A 15,311-nucleotide genomic window follows, 5' to 3' on the forward strand; every position below is an offset into this window, starting at 1 on the left:
AATTTCAAGTTGCCGCCACTCATACCTCACCTGTCATTCAACATCATCTTTGCCTCTTCACTTCCGCCTTGACTGACATCTCTGCCCAAATTCTTTGTCTTTAAATATGTCTGCTTGTGTCTGTATATGTGTGGATGGATATGTGTGTGTGTGCGAGTGTATACCCATCCTTTTCTCCCCCTAAGGTAAGTCTTTCCGCTCCCGGGATTGGAATGACTCCTTACCCTCTCCCTTAAAACCCACATCCTTTCGTCTTTCCCTCTCCTTCCCTCTTTCCTGATGAAGCAACCATGGGTTGCGAAAGCTTGAATATTTGTGTGTGTGTTTGTGTGTCTTTTATTTTATTGTGTCTATCAACATACCAGCGCTTTCTCGTTTGGTAAGTTAAAGTATCTTTGTTTTTTATATATATTTTTCCCAAGTGGAATGTTTCCCTCAAATCAAGCAGAGAAAGAATATTAACACAATAAAGAAAAATTATACATTGAATGTAAACAAATGGGATCATGAAAGACAACTTTGTACCATTACGGGAAAATGTGGGAGCAATAGATGGGGACATAAACAAAATAGTTCAGTTTTAGAACTAACTTTCTTCATCAGTACATGCGCGCGCACACACACACATACGCGCGCGCACACTCGCGGCTTGCACGCAGCTACCCTCACCCTCACCCTCACCCTCACCCTCACCCTCACACACACACACACACACACACACACACACACACACAAACAGAGAGAGAGAGAGAGAGAGAGAGAGAGAGCTGTATTCTCCTGAAGCGGAGAATCCAGTAGCTCTCTCAAGATATGTTTGGTCTCTCTCTCTCTCTCTCTCTCTCTCTCTCTCTCTCTCTCTCCCCCCCCCCTCCCCCTGTCACTTCTCCTATCTCATACCATTGTTTGGAGGAATAAATATAGTAATATTAAGCCCATCACCTTTTTTCAGATTTGTTGGGATGTGTGTGCATGCCTGCTACATTTTATTTTCACTATTATGTAATAGTGTTGGAGACTTTATACACATAAATGCATGTATTTCTTGAGATTTAAAATGAGATGGACTGTATAACTGACATGTCACTAATCACTGAATAGTAACTAAGACTTTATTTCTTTAAAACACTTGTTTAACTTTTTGATGCCATGCACAACTTTTCCATGCCTTGTATTCAAAACAGAACATGACAAAGTATTGGCAGACTTATCTCCACAGAAATATGCTTTACATTTGTATTTAGTGTGTGAAAGCACAGGCAGTCCTATGTTCATATTTACTTGAGGCACTATTACTAGATGAGCTAAGAGCAATTAGCACACAAGTGATAAAACTGATTATTTCAATAGAATGAGAGAAATTAATACCTTTGTACTCCATCTCTGATGACAGGAAAGATACCAAAGAAATATATCAGTGTACAGCCATTAAAATATTCAAATGCCATTCAAATATAGAAACAGGAAGTCATACTTTTACTTAGAGAAATCAGAATAGTTGTAGTAACACAGAATGAACTCACCTTCTGATGCTTTTCTGAGTTTTCTTCATCCTCAATTACAGAGAAAGTTCGAGAACGAGAAATCATGGGACTCTCCATTACGAATCTTTGTTCGTGTGCAACTGTTGATTCATGGGGCATCTGCCAGAGAAATGTCAGATTTATTATTTAAGAAGAATACTTCTCTCTCTCTCTCTCTCTCTCTCTCTCTCTCTCTCTGTGTGTGTGTGTGTGTGTGTGTGTGTGTGTGTGTGTGTGTTTGTTTGTTTTCACACAGACATAAACACACCATAAACCAACAGGAAGAAAATAATGCTGCTGGACTTTCAGAAACTCATATAATGCATACACAAGTAAACATGCTTACATGGAGAAGATTTTTCCTCTTTTTTTTTTTTAACTGTATGGAAATTCCAAACTATATTCTACATAAATCTTGCTATGATAGATATTTAAGGTTGGATAATGAATAAAACTATATCAACCCTACCCATGATAAGATGTTCCCTATTACGAACAATTTTATATTAAATTGTATATATCCAATACAATCAATATGCAATATTATTCCAATAAAATTTATTTTAATAGATACTGGTAACAACTATAAATCTATAATAGTCTACACTTTTTGTTTCACTAATACATGCAATCTCAAGAACATTGCATTATTGAACAACGCTGCATATTGCAGCTACAAGAGGCCTACACAAGGGCTCAAGCAGCTTCACAGATAAACAGAGGCAACATTTTGATACTGAGTGATGCACGTTAGTATGGTATCACCCAGATACACTTCCAAATGAGCAAAAAACAACTAACTACAGTTATGGGTACTGGAGATCATTTATATGAAACAGAAAATGTAATAACTTTCATTGTTGTGTGTTCAAAGGATTTCTTTTGCATGTAATGAAAGGGTAAAGTTATGAGAACTGAAAATAAACAGAACCATGGTGTAAATGGATGTGGCGGACAGCAAAATGGTGCTCTTCAATTCAGAATGAAAGAAATAGATGCATAATAATTACTAACCTGTTTCACGTTTTTCTTTTGTCCGTAAAAGATAAAGGTGACAATGAAATTATTTTGAAGCTTATCAAGCATATGATACACAGTAATTCTTACTGCCATCTGTTGTTTGGAATCTAAATCAGAGGTCGTCAGAATGTGATCTGTAGACCAAAGTGGCCTGAGTCAAGTATTCATGTGGCCCACGGTTCTCAGACTATTTTATATTAATGCTAGCTTTTAACTCCTTGCTTAGAATGTTTACACACATGTCACATATCGATGGTAGGTGTTGAAAACCTAGTAACTCCATCTGTTTGTGAAAACTCTTAATTCCAGTAACCAGTAGCTCCATAATCGAAGAGAGATTTGAAAATGCATGGATTTCTCCAATCTGTCAATAACTCAACTTCTACTATACAGTTACACATGGAGCAACTTTATAAACCACTTTATTATTTTTTAAGGAACAGTCTTTTATTCAACTGTAAAATTTTACAAAATGGAGTTATGGTTTTCACTGCCTACCACTGATATATTGCAAAAATATATGGTCAGTCTCTGTTGTTTTACACTGTGCAACACCAGAGAAGACGTTACATTTGTGTGTGGTATTGAGCTGTGTGGCACAATTTTAGGTCCTAAAACATGATAAAATTGTTGGCTTCCTGCAGACACAGTTGATACACTGGACAGCACTAATAAGAGACAAACTGCAGTTTATACTTTTAAAAAATTCGAAGTCAGCTAAATACAGGAAAGAGACAAGTTGGCCACTCACCGCAGTGGCAGAGGGGTAAGTAGTGCAGCGACTGCAGGTTTACAGTTTGTGAGAGGAAAATTGTTTTAGTTTTTTTCTTAAAGTACTGCCAACTCATGAGCATTTGTTTCTCCTAGTGATCAGTTTCTGTGGTACAGATATGAAATGGAAGTAACATGGATTTGTGAATGCATATTACAGAGATGGTCTTCTTGAAACACAATACATATTTGTAGCAAGGAATATGAAATTAAATCAAGGTTGTAGTAATATAATACAACGACTAGAAGAAAAGTGACATTCAAAACTTTTTGGGTTGTGTCTCATACCGCATAATGCATTTAAACATAAGCGTAATACTGTATTTAAACAGTTAATCATCTGCTCACACAAACAGCACAACACTTCATCAGGTAACTACAGTGTCACAACTCTGGAGTCGCTGTGGGCGGCAGCAGTCTGAAACACAGGACAGTTGACACAAAGTGTTCCTAATGGTAGGACCTTTAACTATCAGTGCTGGAGGGCTGACTGCCCACTTATCATGTCCTTACCATAACTAGTGCATTAAGGGCATCTCCAGGCACATCTTTGCTGACCATCGGGGCTCAGCTCAAAGTGGGGCTCATCACCGAAAGTAATTCTACTCCAATAAATCAATAAATGAGATTCCAGGCTGAAGGCAGGTCTGGGGCGCCCCAGACAGTAGTGGGACACCAACCTGACTGCTCACCCCATACAGCCCAACAGTAAGGAGTGATGGTTTGGAGTGCTATTTGTTTTCATAGCAGGACCCATTTGGTTGTCATCCATGGCACCCTTACAGCACAGCAGTATGTCTACGATGTTCTACGCCTCATTTGTTGCCCTTCATGGCAAGTCATTCTGGGCTTAAATTTCAGCAAGATAATGCCCACCTGCACACGGTGAGAATTTCTACTGCTTGTCTTCATGCTTGCCAAAGCCTACCTTAGTCAGCAAGGTTACCAGATCTCTCCCCAGTTGAGAACATTTTGAGTGTTAGATTTTGACAGTCTAATGTGCAAATTGGTCAAAATTTGGTACGCTATGACTTCGTCAGTTTGTGAAGTTCTCTCTCTTGAACAAATCATACAAATTTTCTGAAACTGTAGTCTCTCTCTCTCTCTCTTTTTCTCTCTCTCTCTCTCTCTCTCTCTCTCTCTCTCTCTCTCCAATGTTTCACGTGAGGAATATAATCAGATGATCATTAACATTACTGTTATAATATAATACAATAATTTCAGTCAAAATGTTATATTGTTACTGGTGAATATTTTATTTTAATACTCATAGCAGTAGCTCATGCAAACTTTCACAGTGTGTGCCACCATTCCACATACTGAAATATCTTCGATTTTCATCTGACACCTAAAGTGTGCATGAAACATATTCAAAGCTGCAAATGTGGACAATCATTAGCTGCATAATGGAATGATGACGATGAAAATTTGTGCTGGTCTGGGACTCGAACCCAGATTTCCCACTTATCGTGAGTAGTAACCTTATAATTAGGCTATCTGAGAATGATTCATAGCCAGACCGAAACTTCCATATGTTGTCAGCTGTGTGTTTACAACCTGTACTCTTGCATCCATTATGTATCGTCCTGTACAGGGGAGAAATTTTAAGAGCCTTTGTTGTTCCGATGTACACTGCAGTGTTCTTTCAGACATGCGTGCTTTGGAAAAACAAAGGCACTCCAATATCGTTACTAATGCATGCAGTTATGTCCCGGGCTCATAATTACAATTAAACACCCTTGAAATCCTTGTACATATCCAAGAAAGTTAATTTCAGGAATCTAAGAAAACAATTCCTGATATACAAGGAGTGATACCTACCGTGTTATGGACTAGCATTTGTGGGAGAGAGATGTATTAGTTTGCAATGCCCTGTAACTTAGAGACCCTTGAATAAATACATGACAAGGATATCAATTAACAGAAAAGGGAGGAGGTCTTTGGCCTTATAAAGAGGTTGTGATAAAAAAAAATTGAAATAACTTATGGCATTATTGGCTGGGAGACCCTGCGTGGGGTTGTTGGACGCCAGGTGGAAGTCTTTCTATCTTCTGCCATTTCTGTGAATTGTGCACCTCTGTGGTGATGATGAGATGAAATGATTAGAGAACACAAACACACACTCCCCAGTGAAGAAAATCTCTGACCCAGCTGGGAAGCGAACCCAGGGCCTGTGATCTAGAGGCAGCAATGCTAACCATCAGTCCATGAACTATGGACTATTAATGAAAGTAAGTTTACACATTTATACTTATTCAGCAACCTTCAGGAACATCCCACATACAATTTGTGGAAGCAACGTTAGCATATTTATTGTACAAAATCTACAACTGTTAAACTATTTATTTACATAGCTTCCAAAATTTTGTAGCCACTTGTCACAGCAAGCATGGCACAAGTTTTTGTATGCGTTCTTCATAGAAGGTTGCCGCTTGTGTATTCAATCATGTGGTAACATGTTCTTTCAGCTCGTCATCCTCATTGAAGTGTTGACCACCAAGGAAAGATTTTAGGCGTAAGAAGAGATTAAAGTCACTAGGAGTGAGGTCCGGTCTGTACGGAGGATGATCAAATGTGTCCCAATGAAATTCCCGTAAGAGTTGTTTGGTCACATTCATCATATGAGGTCCGGCATTATCGTGGAAAAAAACACCTATTGACAGTAAGCCTCGGTACTTGCTCTGTATTGCGAAGCGCAATTTCCTAATGGTCTCGCAGTAACCATGTGCACTCACTCATTGTTTGACCTCGTGGTAAGAAATCAATCAGCAAAATGCCTTTTCTGTCCCAAAAAATGATGCACATGACTTTTGAGGTGTCAGGATTTGCTTAGGCTTAACCTTCATTGGGGATGAAGTGTGCCTCCATTCCACTGACTGCTGTTTTGTTCCAGGGGTGTCGTACGATACCTAAGTTTCATCCTCCATGGCCATCCACGAAAGAAAACCATCGCCTTCTTCATTGTAGCATGTCAAAAACTTAAGTGCACTGCCCATCCATTGTTTTTTGTGTGTTCAGTAAGAATTTTGGGTATCCAACATGAGCAAAGTTTTCAAAATTTCAGTTTTTCAGTAACAATTTCAAGAATTAGTGATCGTGAGATTTGCGGAACTTCCATAGCAAGGGCACTAAGTGTAAACTTACAGTTGTGCTTAATCTTCTCTTCAATTGTGTGAACCAGTTCATCAGTAGCCACAGATGGGCGTCCAATTCGTTCTCCATCGTGCACTCGATCACGTCCTTCATTGAACAGTCTGAGCTATCTTCTAATCATTGAGTCACTCATAGCATTTTGTCCACAAACCTCGCAGATTTGCCTATGAATTTCCTTTGGTTTAACTTTCTTTGCATTTAGAAAACGAATCACAGATCCAATTTCACACGCGGCGGCATTTTCAATTACGGCTAACATTATAAAGAAGCACTACAAAGCACACGTTGGCGGCAGTGATATGAAAATGGCGTACATGTCTTCTCCTTGAGTCAGAGTAACTGCTGCGCATGCTTGAAATTGCGATCGCAGCGCTGCTGTGGATAGAAACAAAAATGGAACCTACTTAGTGGATGACCCTTGTACTTCTTCCATCAATCTTTATTTAAATCCTAGCAACCATAACCAATTTCAACTATGAAAACTAGTAAAGCTCTCCTGGAACAAACACTCCAAGTTTAGGAATGATAACATTCAACATTTCTGGCAGTAAGGTTCAAAATCTTATAAAAAGTTACAATTTTATTTCAGATGACAATACATGTTGTTTCCCAAAAGCTCCACAATACAATGTACCACAAAGAAGGCAGCCTGTTTCACAGATTCACTAAATGTGCAGGAAAACTATCAAGTAAACAGAAAACTGGATCCAAAAATAAGTTCTTATACATCTATCTAAAGTTATTAAGGAAACTTAGAAAATAGGACAGATTGTTCACTGTGCATGACATCACAGAGGAGACATGAGAAACCAGGTAAATTTCTCTTTAGAGAGGTTGCTGCTGCTGAAATACTAGATTTCAAGTCATGGTGGCATCCGTACTACAGGAGAACCAGGATTTCTGATGAAATTTAAAGACAAACAAAGGTGACATTTCTCTATCAGCACTTTTTTCACATTCTGGTTTTGAAACACAAGAAAGGTTTCTTTGACAGTTTCTACAACAACCAATGGACAGATTAGTCACACTTGTCACCTGGGCCTAAAATGTGATCTCTTGACTGTGCCAGAAAAACTAGCTTATCAATCAAGAAAGGTGCCAATTAAGTGTATTACAATCAAGGACTTGGAAAAACTCCAATGTTATCTGCCTGATGAACATCTACCTCTCTATGGAGAAAGGCCTCACCAGGAAGGGTTTCAAAAGTTTATCTGGCAGCATCAAGTATATTATTCTGCAGCACTTCAGCAGACAATACAATTGCAAAACTTCACTATACACAACATTTCTCATTCTTTGGATATCGTGTGACAAGAGTATGAACCTATTTGTGAACTGCCAGTTCATGAAAGGACAACATTTGATGACCATGGCAAAAACACTCTGATCATAAATCAATTCCAATGTATTTAAATGTCCAATATTGAACCTTCTTTATCATTACTGCAAACTAAACACTGATTTGCTTAAACCGAATAGGTAAATTGGTAGGGATAATTGGTATGCGGACTAAGAGAGAGAGATCTCTCTAGTTACTGGACCTGTGAGGACAGTAGCTGCAATGACATTACTTCACGTAGTTTTAATCTGCAAATGAGTACAATTACAGTGTTTCGGACAATTCAGATTGTGTAGCAGTATTATAATCACAAGGCGATAAGCCATAAATACCATTTTCCTAACATACAGTTTTTCTGCTAAAGCCAACTGTGAGGAAGAAACCAAAATTGCACCTTTTCACTGCATGTTATTTCTCACAGTCGGTTTTACAAGATCTACACATTGAAAATAATCAATTATTGATAATACAATGTACATGGACAGAGAAAAAATCTACTCACCAAGTGGTGGCAGGGTAAAACACACACAGAAGGATTTAAATTTCTCAAGCTTTTGGAGCCAGTGGCTCCTTCTTCAGGGGGAAGGGGAAGGAAGAGGGATGAAGGAAAAGGACTCAAGAGGTTTATGGAAAGGGGTACAGTTTAGAAAAGTTGCTAAAACTCCAGGTCAGGGGAGACTTACTAGACGGGATGAGACGGAAAGCCACTGGCTCCGAAAGCTTTAGAAAGTTAAATCCCTCCCCCTATCTCTCCTCCTCTCCTCTCCCTCTATAAAAAAAAGCACAAATGTCCCAGTAAACATGGATTCGAAAATGAGCCACTTGCGAGATAATCATGACTGTATGGTTCCAAGCTGCCACTGACATCATTGTAAAAATCATCCTAGTTAGTACACATTAATTTGAAATTTAGACTTTAGTATTGGGTTGTACATCACAATTAGTTCACATTTCACATATGGGGTACCTGTTAAAGGAGGTGTTCGAAGTGTTTTCCTTGCATATGGATGCAATACTGTAGTTGTCTCTGCAATGAATTTCGAATCCTTTCGAAAACCCCTGGATCATTCTGGAATTCTTGACAAGCATGTACAACTCTCTGCTCCAGTTCTTCAACCGTGTTAACGGTTGTGCTGTACACTTTGCTTTTGAGGTGACCCCAACACAAAAATCCAAAGGACTTAGATCAGGTGATCTTGGAGGCCAAGGTACAGGTCTGCCTCGACCTATCCATCTTTGGCTGTATCTGAGCATTAGATGCAGTCACACACCATCAGCAAAATGTGCCAGAGCTCCATCAAGAACGTACCACATACTCTGACGTTGCTAAAGGGAAACGTCCTCAAGCAATCCTGGAAGATGACACCGCAGAAAGCTAAGGTACCTCTGTCCATTAAGTTGTGGTTGAAGAATGTGTTGCCCAATGAGTTGATCGCCTAGTACCCCTAACCACACATTCAGTGAGAAACGTTGCTGATGTGGTGACTGATGAACAGAATGTGGGTTTATTTCACACTACAAATGTGTATTATGATAGTTAAACAAACCATCGCATGTGAATCCTGCTTTGTCTGTAAATAAAATGTTACAAGCGAAATGAGGGTCGACTACAGCCTGCTGTTGCAGCCACAGACAAAACATCACTCTAGGAACAAAGTCCGCATCATTGAGACACTGAACTCGTTGGAGGTAGTAAGGGTACAGTAAATTGCGATGTAAAATTCTCCATACACTACTGTGGCTTAATACAGGCACTTGTGTGGCAATTCTTCTTGCCGAGGTTCCTGGAGAATGTTGTACTGCTTCCAACACTGTATCCTCGACCTCAGGTGCAATGCAAGCAGGCCTACCTCCTGCTCTGCCATGTGCAAAACCCCTGTGTTCTCTCAGGCACTGATGGACCCTTGTAAATGTATGACTTTCGGGGTGTCTTCAGTCAAGATATGTTTCTTGGCACAAGCGTGCAGCCTCCCATGCATTGCCATTAGTCCTACCATACATGAATTGCATATCTGTTACTGTACGGTTCCATTGTAACTACAACACAGCACACATGGCACTCCTCAGACGCAACTGATGCCCTTTGAGACTGTGTACTGTATCCATCCTGTACGTTCTGTGGGTATGGTGTGATTCTAACTCCACCTCTTGGCAATGTTCCGTTGTGTAAACAGCGAACATAGGATGGCCTTAGGTGCACAAGGGGGAAACTGGATGATGTTACAAACAATGCTGTCAGTGGTGGCGTGGAACCATACAGTCTTAATTATCTCGCAAGCGGCTCGTTTGCGGACACATGTTCACTGGGACATTTGTGCTTCTATTATCGTTTACTTTCAACCGTGTAAATTAGCACCATCCTTTTTGATACACCCTATATATACTTCACAATTGCCAAATATGTCCGGGAATTGAATATACATCCTAATCTCCTTCTGCTCCCCCTCTCTCTGTCCATATCCTCCTCCACCCCTCTCTCTGTCTATAACCTCCTCCCCCCCCCCCCCCCCATCTTTCTCCATTTACTCTTCCATTTCTCTGTCTATAACCTCCTCCCCCCCCCCTATCTTTCTCCATTTACTCTTCCATTTCTCTCTACTCTCTACCAATCTCTTCTTTCCCCTCTCTATGTCCACCCCATCCCCTCTCTGTCCATCTCCTCTTCCACCCTCTCTCTGACCTCGAGCCTTGTTTATTGTTAATGAAACCTTGGTCAGGAGTTGAATTAGCTTAAAAGGAATGGGAAAATGGTTGCTATCATTGGCACACATGATGAGAAAGACCTCTCCATCTGCTGGATCTATGAAGGCAGTCGCTTCAATGACAGTATTTATGTGTGAATGGGTAAGATTACAACATTTCGAACGATTCAGATTCTTTAGTAATGTTCTAATCATAAGTCAATAAGCCATACAACTACTTTCCTACTTTCTGTTAAATCCTTCTATAAGGAAGGAAACAATATAGCACATTGTTGTGTATACAATTCATGTTTAAAATTATATACAGGATGATTCAGCTGCCCCCTGTTGATGGGTTTTATGCAGCCTGCAATGCCCTCAGAAACCATGCACAAAGATTTCCATATTCTCTTGCTTGCTGAGCACAAACTATTAGCCCTAAGGAAAACATGAACTGGACCTTTTTGTGGAAATTTAATGTAGCTAAATTTTATACTGGGATACGTTTTCACTGGAGTCCATGATTCTTGAGTCATTCAAGAAAACCCCATTTGAAAGTCACCTTTGTATTTTTTCTTGAATAATTCAAAAACTGTGGCCTGTAGTGAAAACATATACCAGTACAGTAAATTTCCTACAAAAAGGCCCTGTTCATTTTTCCTGTGGGAATAAGAGTTTGCACATAGCGAGGGAGAGAATATGAAAATCTTGTGCATGGTATTTGAAGTCATTGTGGGCTGCATAAAACTCTTTGGTAGGGGCAGCTGAATCGTCCTGTACAAGGAGAAAGATTATATTTGCGAAAAACCATTTGTATAATGGTTTAAATGCCCTGCTATCATAGTTAAGACTGTGAAAATATTAATGAAACTGACAACATTTTCTTTCTTCAAGTTAGTATTAACAGAAAACTTGCAAATTCTTGTTTAAAAAAATATGTATCCTATGTCAGTATGAATATTTATTAAAGCATCATGTAAAAATTCAAAGTAAATTGGTCAAGTACTTTTCGAGACTTTCACTAACAATGTTCCCACTTTATGTATTACATATAATTACACATCACATATATTACAAATAAATAGCTGATGTCCATCCAAATGTTTATTAGAGTATCATGTAAATACTTAATGTACATGGATCACAAACTTTTCCAGAATTTGGATAACAAATTTTGCCTTTATTTATTCTATATATATTTATAAATTATAGCCTATGTCTGTCAAAATGTTTATTAGATTATGGTGTAAAAATTTGAAATAAATTGGTAAGAACTTTTCGATATTTTTGACAGTGATTCCTCTTTATATATTATTACATATATAATGGAAACTCAGGTTCAAATATCAACAATATAAGGAAAAAATAGATTGCTACTCACAGTAAAGACAACATCCTGAGCACACACACACACACACACACACACACACTCTCTCTCTCTCTCTCTCTCTCTCTCTAGTACATCTCACGCATACGACTGCCATCCCCAGCAGCTTCGACCAGAGTGCAACTGTCACTTTGAACAGAAGCAGCAGTCTGGACAGAGAAGAGGAACGGATAGCAGGGTACACTTGGGGAGAGAGAGGGGCGCTGTCTGGTGGAGCGTGCAGGGACTTGAAGGAGGCGTGACAAGATTGCTACCAGGCACAGCATCAAGAGGCTGTGGGACAGGGAGGGGAAAGGGGCAATGGGGAGCAGAAAAGGAAAGAATGAGGGAAGGGAAAAGACAGGCAGGAGCATTGGTAGAGGGTTGCACACAAAAAGGATAAGAAAATGTGAACAGGAAGGGGATGATAGGACAGAAGGGGTGGAAATTGTTGAGTGGAGGGTGGAGGGACAGTTGGTTACCTTAGCTGAGGCCGGTATAATTATGGGAGTGAAAAATTTGTCATAACAGTAACTACCATCTGTGCTGTTCAAAAAGGCTGGTGGTGGAGGGGAGGATCCACATGCCCTGGGTTATGAAGCAGCCACTCGAATCAGCTGCATGTTATGCCACACAGTGATCCACTTTGCTCTTTGCAACAGTTTGGCAGTGCCCATTCATTCTGGTGGACAGCTGGTTGGTAGTCACTCATTATAAAAAAAACTGTGCAATGATTTTAGCACAGATGGTATACAACATGGCTGCTTTCACAAGTGGCCCAGCCTCTATTGGGGTAGGAAAAGCCAGTGACAGGACTGGAATAGGAAACACTGGGTGGATTGATTAGGCAGGCCTTGCTCCTGTGTCTTTCAGAGGGATATGATCCCTGTGGCAAGAAGTTGTGATTGAGAATGGCATAAGGATGGACTAGCATGTTTTGGAGGCTTAGCGGGGGTAGGATGTCCTTCATTTCAGAGCATAATGATAAGTAATCAAAGCCCTGGCAAAAGATATGCTTCAGTTGTTGCAATCCAGGACGACACAGGGGGACAAGGAGGGTGCTCCTTTGTAGCTGATTCTCATGGGTGGTGGGAGGATTTGGGGTGTGTGAGGATATGGCATGGGCAATCTGTTCACAGAATTGGTCTGTGGAATAGAGTCTGTCTGTGAAGGCCGTAGTGAGATCCTCAGCGTACTGGGCAAGGGACTTCTTGTTGCTGCAGGAGTGCCATCCCCAGGTGGCCAGGCTGTGAGGGAGGCTGTGTGGAACAGATGAACAGCTGTTGAAATGCAAGTACTGTTGGCTGTTGGTGGAGAATGGCCACCGCAAAACTGTGGAGGTGTACACCACCTGTGGCACAAAATGCAGCTGAACATAATGTGCCTGGTTTCAATGGCTTCTTCACAACTTGGACCATCTGGACCCTTCACTCCACCACCAGCTTTTCTGAACTGCACAGATGGGAGTTATCCTTATAACACATTCTCTGTTCCTGAAGTTATCATGGCCTCAACCTAAGGTAACTTACTGCTCCCACAGTTTGCATCCCTCTGTCCTTCCTATTCACATCCCTTCACCATCTTTGTGTACCACCCTCCGGCAATGCACTTGCATGTCTTGCTTCTTCCCTGCTTCTCTCCTTTTCCATTCCCCATTTCCTCACTTCCCTCCCCCACAGCCTCTCAACACTGCACCAATCTTATCGTGTCTCCTTCTGGGGGATTGGGTTGTTTGGAGGAAGAGACCAAACTGTGAGGTCATCGGTCTCATCGGATTAGGGAAGCACGGGGAAGCACAGAGAAGGAAGTCAGCCATGCCCTTTCAAAGTAACCATCCCGGCATTTGCCTGGAGTGATTTAGGGAAATCACGGAAAACCTAAATCAGGATGGCTGGACGTGGGATTGAACCGTCGTCCTCCCGGACACGAGTCCAGTGTGTCTCCTTCTGGTCCCTGCACACTCCGCCAGACAGTGCTTTTCTCTCCTGCCATCTGTACCCAGATTCTTTTCATTGTGCTTGTCTGCAACTCAACATGTGTAGTGGTGAGTAGCAATATATCTATCTCCTTATACTGTTGAATGTAATAGAGGGAAACATTCCATGCGGGAAAAATATATCTAAAAACAAAGATGTAGTATATGTGCAGTTATACACTAGATGAAAAAAATATGTAGCCTACGTCCTTCCAAACATTTGTTTAAGTTAAACAATAACTTGCCTTTATACAGCAGTATAGATTATAGAAATTAAACTGTTTTTTCTCAATTTTTCACAAATGTGTGTCAGCTGACTTATGCCCATTTAAAAATATACAATTAGTATAGATTGAAGGCGAGATGTTTCTACATGAACAGGACATTTCCTGACTTTTATTTCATCACATTGCACTAAAAACTACTCCTAACTACTCTTTGCTTCACTCCATTTCAGTTTTCTACATCTTTCATTGTCTTTCCTGTCTATGTTTTACATCCCCCCCCCCCCCACTTCCGTTACGTTCAATGCACTTAGCTTACTCACTCTTATTAACTCATACACGATGTTCTAGTAGTAATCTCTGTCTTGCATATTACCCTGTCTCCCACCTTTAAGCTCACAGATTTTCAAATCTTGTCTGATGCAGTCCCCAACAATCAGTCTTTCCTTCTCATCCCGTATGCTAAGTCTCCCCTGACCCACGGTTCTGGTTGACTTTCCCACAATCTGCCACTTTCCCTAGACTTCTCTGATCCTTTTCCATCACCTTCTTCCTTCTCCTTCAAACCTTCTGCCTGAAGAAGAAGCCACTGGCTCTGAAAGCTTGCCAATCACAACAGTCTTTTGTGTGTGTGTTCTGCTGCCGCCTGGTGAGTAGATTTTTTACCTATCCAATTAAATAAAAACAAAGCGATTTTGATAGGCATTTTGTGCGTTAGTGCCACTAAGCATGGTATTTTCTTGGTACACAGATTATAATACATTAACTACCAAATACAACACTTTAGCTTCAAAATGATGAAATCCATCGTGGTGTTGAAGAGGGTTGGTGTTTTTAACTTGTGCTACATGTAGCCAAACAACAAAACACAGAATTGGTGTTCAAGTAACATAAAAGTGTCTTAACAACTGTGAAGATACGAATGTACAGCAGAGAAGGTTTGAAAACTGTTGTGATTGATCATCGTACTTTTAATCGAATGAACCCATAACAACAAAACAAAAAAGTAAAACATATTTTTGACTTTTTACACTTTGTAAATTTTAACTGCTGTTACAATACTGACAGCTGTGTGTGTGTGTGTGTGTGTGTGTGTTGTGTCACACTTTAAAAACTATTTAGTGCTACATACAAACAGAGATTTGTGAGGCATACATACCCACACACTCTACAAAAATATGCATCACTTACTACATAACAGGATAATGCATGCATTTTGTAGTATGTCACGTAATTAAACTGCTATTGACAAATAACTTCTA

The 15,311-nt window shown here is 40.1% G+C and overlaps 1 protein-coding gene across 3 annotated transcripts in view; it reads right to left on the reverse strand.

Annotated features, from left to right (window-relative positions):
* LOC126248330 (cytosolic purine 5'-nucleotidase) overlaps positions 1-15,311 on the reverse strand; it is a 432,318-nt gene that overhangs the window by 10,864 nt on the left and 406,143 nt on the right. For all 3 annotated transcript variants that reach the window (XM_049949235.1, XM_049949227.1, XM_049949244.1), the window contains exon 11: positions 1,521-1,640. In XM_049949235.1, the coding sequence (XP_049805192.1) occupies positions 1,521-1,640 (120 nt within the window). The remainder of the gene's footprint in view (positions 1-1,520; positions 1,641-15,311) is intronic.

The sequence above is a fragment of the Schistocerca nitens genome, chromosome 1, assembly GCF_023898315.1.
Source record: "Schistocerca nitens isolate TAMUIC-IGC-003100 chromosome 1, iqSchNite1.1, whole genome shotgun sequence".
NCBI lineage: Eukaryota > Metazoa > Arthropoda > Insecta > Orthoptera > Acrididae > Schistocerca > Schistocerca nitens.